At 56.4% G+C, this 10553-nt stretch overlaps 1 protein-coding gene across 1 annotated transcript in view; it reads right to left on the bottom strand.

The window, feature by feature from the left end:
• Nucleotides 1-9634, bottom strand: part of FAM3B (FAM3 metabolism regulating signaling molecule B) — a 35329-nt gene extending 25695 nt beyond the window's left edge. Inside the window, exons 1-2 of the mRNA XM_007452876.1 lie at nt 9616-9634; nt 2766-2909 (exon numbers count right to left, since the gene is read on the bottom strand). Of these exons, the coding sequence (XP_007452938.1) occupies nt 2766-2909; nt 9616-9634 (163 nt within the window). The remainder of the gene's footprint in view (nt 1-2765; nt 2910-9615) is intronic.
• Between the last annotated feature and the right edge of the window lie 919 nt (nt 9635-10553).

A 10553-nucleotide genomic window follows, 5' to 3' on the forward strand; every position in this document is an offset into this window, starting at 1 on the left:
ATGCAGCTGTGAGCAGCTTCGGAGGAGAAACACCCACAGCACGACGGAGCCTTGGGCAAGGCGCTGAGTGACACCAAGAACCAGGTCTGTAAGAACACCGGAATGCAGGCTGGCAAAACAGGACAGCCTGGTCTGCACTTAGGTGTTCAAGCAGAAAGGTGTCATTAGATGCCTCCGAGCGCTGGGAGAGAAGTGAGAGAGGGAAGTGGGGATAAAGGAAAAATGAGGGAGGCTTGGGCCGTGGCAGTGATGGCGTGGCAGGCAGGTTACCTCCACCCCTGGTACAGAGGTGAGAATCGGGGAGTGTGGCCAGGCCACTCCAGGTGGCTGTCCTCTTGCTCTCTGTCCCTCCTCTGCTTGACCAGGGCCTGCTGCAGCGACACCCCACTCACATGACTGACCTTCCTACATGCTTGCCCCGGGCTCAGCTAGTGACTGTTCTTATCAAGGGGGCGGTGAAGGGCCTGGTCCTCTGCTGGTTTCCCTGGTAACCGATGAGCCAACCTGAGGCCAATTCCCCCTGTAACTGCCAAACTCCCTCTGCCCCTAGGAGCAAAGTCTGCGGCCAGGTCCTGCCCACCTCTGGCGCCCACGGTGGGGTGTGGCTCCAGGACCTTGTTCCAGACGTGTAAGCTCCCCCATCCGTTAGACCAATGATGTCTGTGTTGCTGACTCTGGGCACTTTCTTGGGTCTTGAAGCTGGACAAGTGCAGGGCTTGTAGGCCTGCGGGGGGCATCCCAATGGGGAGAAAAGGGGGAGAGGTAGTCTGAGGAGGGGAGACTTGGGAAGCTGAGCCCCGCCGGGGGAGGGAGACTGTGCGTCTGTCCTTTCCCGGCGGCGAGCACAGAACCTTCCACAAAGTCGAGGGACTGAATGTGAGGCCTAATCACCCCCCATGAAACACGAGGAATAGGGAGAGGCAGGGAGGCCAGAGCAGGGAGAGCTGGTGCCCACGCAGATTCCAGAAGCTCCCAAGGATCCTGACCAGGAAGTGTCGGGCCACGTCTAGAAAATGAGCACGAGCCAGGGGGACTTGCTCATGAGTGCGAAATCACGTGGAAATGGAGAGGAGGCAACATCCAACCTAGAACAGACGGTGCGAACCCAGGAGAGCTGGACTTGCAGGGTAAGAGTTAACTTCATGGAAATCTGAAGCCAAGATCAAGGGCCTCCACAGCTGAGTCAAGAAATGGGCCTTTTTTTAAGAGAAAAGATAAGGAAGTGGAAAAAGCTAAACCTGGATAAAGGGGGGCCAGCCCAAGGAGGTGGGAGTGGGTCGTCTCACTCGGGGGGGCCTTCGCCACGGGGGTTCAGTGCTCAGAGCCTCGGTATCCGAGGCTCATTTTGCTCAGAGCCCAACACTGATCTCACATCTCAACGTGATCCTTCCTCTGCTTCCGATTCTGAGCGGATGTGTCCCCCGCACGTGGCCTGGGGGACTGCGGAACGTAGGACAATGTGCAGGGCCGGGGTAACGGAGGGGCTCCAGAGCCCTGCAGCGTGCAGAAGCTGAGCTCGTCCTGGAGCCTGGTCCCAAGGCGGGGAAAGCACCCTCTTCCTGCCTCTCTGGCAGGCACAGGAGGGGGGCAGCACCTGGATAAGGGGCACATGTCCCTGAGGAGCATCTCCCCGGCCACACTGCTCATGACAGCACGGAGTAAGCCTGGCCGCAAAACTAGCCTGGTCCCATGCCCCATGTTGTCCCCTTTTAACCTCCCGTTCATGTGAGCACTGGGCTATGAATCAAAGACTCAACCTCCAAACTCTGAGTCCAGCCCCCAAGCAGCCATGTGTCCCCCCAGAGTGGAGGTTCCGAGCCAGCAGGTGTCAGGATGCAGTGTCACAGCCGGCTCTCACTACCACCCTTGGGCTCCCAAAACTTGATGTGCTTCAGTCACGGGGGAGGGTGACAGTTCCTCCCCGGCCCCCATTGGTGGGAATCAGAAACCATGTAAACGAGCCCTTCTAAAAACACTGGGTCAGAGGCAGCTCCTAGAGGCAAGCCTGTAACCAGGACCAAGTTCACCTTTTGTGTAAAAATGGAGAAAATGAGAAAGCAAGCCCTTTGAGGGCAGTTCCCACGCCCTCCGCACATGGGAGTCTCCCCCGCCGCACTGGGCCTCGTCCACAATCCATATGCAATAATCTATCTGATTACAAGCAAATTCACTGTGAAAACCTTATTTAAAATGAAATCACCAGTCATAGTCGATTTCTGGAGAGTTCTTTTTTTTTTTTTTTCTTGGACACAAAAGGTAATTAAATCTGAAAAGCAATGTTATTTTTAAAAATTTTAAAAATCATTATTTTTTGTGCAAATTCATTTTGTATAGTTTATTTCTGTGTTAAAAATACACTAGATACCTATTTACCATGAGATTGTGAAAAAGGGTGCAGATGACTACTTTAGGGTCCCACACATTTTCCAATGTAATTTTTAGTGGATATTTTATAATTTACTTCATTCCTAAGTCCAACACATATTTTTATTTAATGCATCTTGCCCATAAAGTTTGTTTTCTTGACATCATGGTTTGCCTTGGGGTCTCATGAGGCATGAGGAATAGTATGGGAATAGTATGGGAACTACCAGACAGGCTTTTTCCCCTTCCTCCCCCTCCCCTCCCCTCCCCCTCTCCCTCCCCTTCCCCCTCGCCATGATCATCAACATAAATGGCCACTGGGGCAGAGCTGAGGTCAGGGCCCAGTCTCAGCACAGCAGCTGGGCTGCAAGTCCTTGCTTGGACCCCACTGTGGTACCCACCTTTGAGGACAGGCCTCTCACCGATGCTCCGGATGCTGTAGGCGGCTTTGGACAGGGGCACATCTGGAATGAGCTCCGCCAGCAGGTACCCAGAATACCAGGCGCACAGGGAGGCAAAGATGAAGAACACTGCCTTCAGGGTGCCTGCGGACAGACCAGACAAGACACATTGGCTGCCTCCCCCGCTGACCCTCTCCTCCTTGGCCTTCCCTGGATGGCATCCCTGCACCAGTGTCAGCAGGATGCCCTGAGGGGAATCACCCCGGGAAGTGGTGGGCTGGAGAGGGCCAGGGGCCACTCAGTGGAGCCACAAGAGCAGGTACCAAGAACAGGATGTGAAAGCGGTCCAGGCCGAGGTTCCCTATTTGCTGCTGTGTTGGGTCACAGAGCATCCTCAAAGGCTTAGGTCAAGGACTCATCAGGTGGCCCTGACAGGGGCCTAAGGACAGAAGCGGCCCTTCCCCTGTGAGCTCCTGGAAGCAGACAGAAGCTCTGGGGGGCAGCGGGGGCAGCTCTGTTTTGTCTACTGCTGTGTCAGCAGTGCTGAGGATGGTACCTGGTGCCCGTGAGCACACAACTGCCCCGTGACACTGGAAAAGGTCCCCAGACTGTCAGTATCCTCAGAGACAAGGCTGCGGGGACACCCAAGGGTCCTGGCGGCAGAAAGTCCCTGCAGAGAGTTTGTCGACTCTAGAACCTCCCTCTCAATTCTGCAGGAAAAGGCACTGCCCCGCTCCTGGGTTCCAGGAGGCCTAGGGGACAGCTCTGTCCCTTCACAGACAATCTGCCCCTGGGTCTTACAGATTTTACTCCTTAAATAGCTCACAGGTCAGGACTGTGCAGGATTACCAAAACTGCCAAGATTCAGGGATGGCCCAAGGCCCTGCATAAAGGGACCTCAGGGATGGCCCCATCAGCGTTTATGTACTGACACGTCCAGTCCTAAGAAATAAAAAGAGGACTGATGGTTGGATGGATGGAAGGAAGGAAGGAAGGAAGGAAGGAAGGAAGTAAAACAAGAGGAGGGGAGGGGAGGCGAGAGGAAGAGCCCGCCCACCTGACCACACACCCTCCTCCGCTGCCTCATTTCTATCCCCTCTCAGGCCAAGCATCTGGAAATAACCGTCCTCTGGATCAGCCTCCAGGCCTCACCTTCCACCCACGGCTCAGGGCAGCTGTGCTGGTCTAGGCCTCCGAAGCCTCCAGGCTGCCAGCCCCAGGCCCCCAGTGATGGTCCTGACCCGTCCATGTACCCCCTGGGCAGCACCCACACTCCTGGGGCGGGCTGGGGGTGTCTCCCACGCTGTCTCTGCTGGCTTTTCCCTCACACGGTGCAGCCTGGCTCTCTCCGCAGGATCCCAGATGAACTGAGACCCAGACCATCCTCTGAGCTGCGACAAGCGTGTCTACTTGCTGATCCCTCTGGGCACCCGGGACGTATGGCAGGGCCTGACGCTTAGCACGTCCCACATGAAACCCTTGATTCTCCCCGGCTCCCCGAGTCTGTCCCTGCCCCACATCTTGCCCAGGACAGGGTCAGATGTCTGGGCCTCTTCCTGGTTCCATACGTCCCCCTGCCAGCCCTCAGTGGGATCCCCGAGCCAGTCTTGCTGGGGGGACCTCCATAGACTTTGCTATATCTCTACGGCCTCGGTCTCCCCAGGCCCGCAGCATCTTAGCTCTTCTCTCTCGCTGCTAGAGAACCTCCGTGCTCCCCGTGTTGGGTGCTTATCTACCAAAGGGGCAGAATAAAGAATATATCTCAGTTTCCGGCACAGAACTCCTGCAACCCTTGGAATTTCCTGATAGGAGTGTCTGCTCTTGTTCATAAGAGGCCCCTTTCAGCCACGCCTGAGCTTATGCTAATGAGGTGACTCAGGGTGGGTCCTAGGATAGCTTCCGGGGAGGGGCCAGCCAGCCCGGAAAGACCCAGCCCACACCTCAGCCCCGCCCCCGGACCTCCAGGACGGGAGAGGGCAGGCAAGCTGTCCTGTGACCAATGACAGAATAAGACCCCAATGAAACTCGGGACTCAGACGCTTGGGGGGCTTCCTGGTGGGGAACACACTGATGTGCCAGGAGGGGGGTGCACCCTGATTCCCAGGGCTGTGGGCACGGAACTCCTCTCCACCCTGTATGTCCCTGCATTTGGCTGGTCCTCACTTGTATCCTTTAGAATAAAACTGTCATCTTTTTTTTTTTTCTTTTTTTTTCTTTTTTGGAAGAATTTGTGAAGGATTAGTGATAATTCTTTAGATGTTTGGTAAGTTTCACCAGCCATTTGGCGCGGTACGCGGGCCTCTCACTGCTGCGGCCTCTCCCGTTGCGGAGCACAGGCTCCGGACGCGCAGGCTCAGCGGCCATGGCTCACGGGCGCAGCCGCTCCGCGGCATGTGGGATCCCCCCGAAACGGGGCACGAACCCGCGTCCCCTGCATCGGCAGGCGACTCTCAACCACTGCGCCACCAGGGAAGCCCTAAAACTGTAATCTTAAGCAGAGTGATGCTTTCAGTGTTTCTGTGAGTTATTCTAGCAAATTATTGAACCCCCCCAGGAATTGTGGGAACCCCCAGATTTGTAGCCAGCTGGTTAGAAGTGCGGGCGGCGCCCGAAGCCCGTGGCTGGCGTCTGAAGACAGGGCAGCTCGTGGAGGGCACTGCCCTTAACCCCTGGGCTCTGGAGCTTATTGTAGGGTGTTGAGTGTCGGAGCTGACCTGAATGGCTGGACACCCAGTTGGTGTCAGAAGGCTGATGTCTCCCCGCCCTGAGCAGAGACCAGTGCGTGTTCCCCGGCCCCCTTTCCAAATGTGCAGCCGCAGCCCTCCAGCACCAAGCCCGGCGCGGCAGGGGCCTCTCTCTCGGGGCGGTAATGAAACGCAAACCTCTGTCTGTCAGTCCGGCCATGTTGAGCCCTGGATCTAGGCTCCGTCTTCATGCCTAGCACCTAGAGGTTCCCCCCAATGGTTAGGTTCTATCGGGTCAGTATTTGCTGGTGTTTGCCAGGCGAATGCTTAGCTTAGGTAGTCATCCTGGTGAAATGGGATGCCTCTGTCTCACCTGGACCATTTGGTCTTTTTCCAAGTGCATATTTCAACGTCAGTTATTTCTTTCTCTTTTCCAAACCACGCAGTCCCTAAGATGGTTAGATCGTAATGCAGAGATGGCTTCCTGCTGGGAAATGCCTGAGACAGCGTGGTCGCTGCCGTTCCTAGGATGGAGGGACATCTCCGAGCCGGAAAAACCAGCCACAGAAAACACAGTGAGAACACCAGGTGAAGCTGGCGCGCTGTCCTGGAAATTCCTTTGGTTGTTCTGTGCTCCAGCCGTGCTGACCCACTGCAATGGCTGCCCTTTCCTGCTGTGCCCTGGGTACGAGTTTGTCCCTCTGCCCCCAGGGTGCTCTCCTCTGGATCCCTGGCCACCTGTCCCCTCCTTCAAGGACTCCAGTGCGGCTCTGTGGCCTCCTGGGTGAAGCCTGCATGGGCTCAGGTCAGCCCTTCACATGCCTTGTCGGAGCTGCCCACCATGGCTCTCCCCTCCAGATCTGTGCCCGCATAACTAGGACGGTGCGAGGGTCACAGGATGTTCCGGAAAACGCTGCTGGATGCACCCTGAGTGAACAGTGTGATCTGACTGCTGGAAACATGGATTCAGCATCGATAAGAGTCTCAGGTTCAAAAACAATAGTTCAGTGTCCTGTGTGTCGAATCACAGCCAGACTATTTTATCCAAGTGTCGTATTTGAAGAAAATTGGCAAAGCAGAGATTATTCAGATCTTCTGAGTGTCACACGTGAGATCTTTGAGTGAAGAGTTGCTTTTGATTCGGAGATGACTGAAAGGGAGCATGCTGTCACCTCTCAGATACCTTCCTCCCCGCATGGAAGGAAGGCATGGTTTGGTCCCCAGGTGGACAAGGAAACATGGGTGGAAGTGACAGGGAAGGCAACGAGGAGAGAATAAAAGCCCACGCGCCTCACAAGGAGCGCTGTGAGCCCCGGGCTTGTGGGACCACAGGCACCCCTCCCTGGACATTTTCCAGGGCTCCTGGGAAGGCTACAAAGCGTCTGTGTGCCGGGTGAGGGGCGCAGCGGCAGACCCCCTGGCTGGGTTTCCTGTTGTGGCTGTGGAAGCCATGACTGGAGCCAGAACCAGTTCGGGGAGGGAGGCAGACCCAGCAGCATGCACTGGGACCAGTTCATCGTGAAAAGATGGGGCACGGGCTGGCGGTGGACCCTGCACCCGGGATGGGGCGGGCACGGGACTCAGAGAAGACAGCTCTGGGGCGGGGCGGGGAGGAAGGGCCTGCCCTGGAAGGAGGGGTCCAGCAGCTTCAGAGTTGGGGGGGAGGCAGAGCACGTACACAGAGCCCGTGAACCTTCTGTGGCTCTGTGACCAGGATCCGGCCTTTTCTCATAAGGTAATAAAGTCGACATCAGCCCACGGACACACCCTAAGCACTTCCACCCAGCAGGCGCCGTGACTGTTAGATCAAAGGCCAATCCCGAGCACAGGTAGGAAGCCAGAACTTCCTTCTTAGAGGCTTTCTTTTAGGGCGCATGTGTGTGTGTCCTACCCTCACTCCACCCTCAGATTCTTGGGGGTCTCAGGCTGGCCCTGACATTTCACTTAGGCTGGAGGACAAAGCAGTCCTGAAGCCAGTGTACACAAGGCAGAGGCTACAGGTAAGGGGGGGGGTTTCGGGATCCCCCTCCCATCCAATCCAGGGCCGCTGCACAGGGCCATTCTGAACCCATAAGGACACACTTTGGAGGGATTTCCTTCCGCATGAAGTGGATAAGGATGAGGTTTGTCACTGGCCACCTCCACACAGGAACCCACATTCCCTCGCCTTGAGGCAGCCACACCTGCACCTCTTGTCCCTGAGGGGTGGATACGTCAGACTTGGGGTGCAGCTGCTTTGTGGCTCCAGGCTCTGCTGGCCCCAGTGTCCCGTTATCACTGTCCTGCTGACGGAGGCTTTTTGGCAGTAGGGCTGGGAAGTGTCACAGCTGAACACCTCAGCAGATTGGCAAGGTAACCCACCTTCCAAAGTTCACATGCCAATGCCCTTAATTTTGAGGAATTAGGATGACTGCTCTTGGAAGCTTCCTCCAGCTTGTGAAGGGTGGTGGTGGCTTAATTTAGTTCAGCCTTTTAGTCTGAATGTCCTTCTTGTGAGCTGTGTCCCTACATGGGACAGACCTGGGGCTTGACTGTAGCATCGAGGGAAATGCTGCTTCCACGAACGTTACCTAATCTTTAGCTCACAAAATCAAAAGTGATGTGGCCCGGAGCTTCTGTGAGTAATTTCGCTGACAGCCACACACCTGGATATATGCCAACCTGGTGTGACCTCAAACCTTGATGTGAAAGGACCGCATAGCTCACAAATGAATCGCAAGGGCTGCATGCGAAAAAGCTGTGAGTGGAGGGAAAGCAATCTGATCATATTCAGCATTTTCCGCTAAGTGAGCAGCAAAATTAGACGATAAGTATATAATACAGGCATGATGAAAAAAATTCTTCCAAAATAGCTGTAATGAAAGTCAGTGCCCCCAGGGAGATCTTTTCTCCCAAGAAAAGAGATATGTATCTCCTTGCATTTATCCTACAATGCACACAAGTTACCAGAGACAGTGCTGTTCACAAATAAATGGTTTTGTAGAAAACTTGCATATTTTACACAAATAAGAAGTCTTAAAATTTGACTTTCCTACCCATTGGGGATGGAGCAGAAAGGAGGTGCTCAGAACCTTCTGCAGTGAGACCACACAACCAGAACACCACTTAGGAAGGAAGGAGACCACAGAGTCAAACACCTGGAGGCAATGACCTGCCACTGAGAGGTGGGGAGCTGGTCCCTAGAGAGGCCAAGAGAACTTTCCAGTGTTGAACTTTTAATTTTTGCACAGTACAGTGCCTTGCTCTGGGAGGACTCCAGATTCCTCAGATTTTAGGAAGAAACAGCAAAACCACTTAGAAAGGGAATGCGTGCCAGAGGCCGTCGGTTCCGGGACCCCAGAGTGCCTTGCATACGCAGGCAGGCGGGCGGGCGGGAGAGGCGCACGGGGGCCACCGTCAGGAAGGCGAGCAGTGGGAGATGAAACGGCTCGGAAAGAGTCGGAGGTTTTCGTTCCTCCTTCCTGTTTTTTCCCCCAATTCTTCTCAGGCTCAAGTAGTTTGATAGAATGGTGTGTGGGGGGAAGCCTTATAAAAAGATGCTACCGGAACTGTTATAATAAGGGACAATGGGACAGTCCATGCTAATGAGTGCCCACTCCTCACCCACCCACAGGCTGGTGACTGAAAAGGGGTTGTCTCCCTGTCTCCGCACTTTTCATCATTTCCTTGGCTGGTCAGGTGGACCTGCGGCTATAATGACCTCTGACGGCAGCCCGAGGAGCCCCAGGTAGAGTCCGCAAGTGCCTCTAACCGGCGTCCCGCAGCCCCCCTCCCGGCCCAGGAGGTCGGAGATGGGGTTGGGGCGCGCCCCTACCGGCACCTGCGCTCGGCTGGAGGGAGCCCTCTCCCCCTGGCCTCACTGGGTCCTGCTCTAGCTGCGCTCAGCCAACACCTACTTTCCAGGCAAAACGTCACAGTCACTGATCTGCCCGCACCCCGGCCCTGCACGCAGCTGGGGCAGTGGCGACCGGCTGGAAGGCGGCGGGAGACCCCAGCCCATTGGCCGCTGCTGGATTCGCTGGGCGCCTTCCTGAGCTCAGGTCCAAGAGAAGCCCCTCCCTCCCGGCCCGAGCCGCCTCTACCTCTGGCTCAGCGTGCCAGGTGCCAGGTAGGGCGAGGGGGCGAGTCTCCCATGCCGGGTCCCCCTTCCCTCCGCCCGCACTCACCGGCAGCCGCCGGGCGCATCTTCCAGCTGCGGCTCCGGACCCTCCGGAGCCTGGGCCGCAGCTCAGGGTGACCGAGAGAGCCTCGCAAGGACTGGGCGGACCCCTGGGCGACACGCCCCGGGGGCCGGCCGGCGGCGGGGAGGGCGGGCAGGTGCGCGGGGCAGGTGCGCTGGAGGCGCCCTCGATCTCCGGCTCGGCGGCCCAGGCTGACAGGGGACCAGAGAGAACGGGAGGGTTTTGCTCTGAAGGGAGGACGCCGCCCCTTTACGGTTGGCGGCCCCAGACCCCAATCGAATGTCTCACAAAGTCAAGTGACCGCCAAGATAGGCATATTAGGCAGACTCTTGAGTCTCTGAGATGTCAAAGCCAAGTCCCAGGGAAATCCAGGTTCGAAGTCCAGGTCCCCGTTCTAAGGCTGTTTCACTTCCTGCCCGCTGCTGTTTGCACAGCCCAGCAGGCTTCCTCCTTTGCTCCTGGTTGATCCGGGAAAATAGGGTGAGCACGATGCCCCAGGCCCCATGGTCAGGGCGGCAGGACTGCAGGTCCTTGGGTTTACAGGAGGCCAGGCTCCGGTGGGAGTTAGGCTTCCCAGAAGATGGCCCACATCCAAGAAGGAACAGCTGCTTTTCCGCGCCACATGTGGGCTTGCATTCCAGACATCCATCAGGTTTTACAGAGCTTTTGAAACCACTGTAGTCCCAGAGGCCTCAGGCTCCCAAGGGTAAGTTAAGGCTCCAAGGGCAGTTGGTCACTTTTGTGGAAAAAGAGTTCCAGAGAGGCAGGGTCGCCACCCTCAGTGTCCACTGGCTCCTGCAGTTCTGCTTCCCCGAGAGAGCCCGGAGGCTTCCACAGTGACGCAAAGTACCCTGGGGTGTCACGGGGGCCTTGGCTGTGACCCGCCCTCTACCACCGTCTTTGCCTCCTGAGAAGCTCCCATC

The sequence above is a fragment of the Lipotes vexillifer genome, unplaced genomic scaffold (assembly GCF_000442215.2).
Source record: "Lipotes vexillifer unplaced genomic scaffold, Lipotes_vexillifer_v1.1 scaffold478, whole genome shotgun sequence".
Lineage (NCBI taxonomy): Eukaryota > Metazoa > Chordata > Mammalia > Artiodactyla > Lipotidae > Lipotes > Lipotes vexillifer.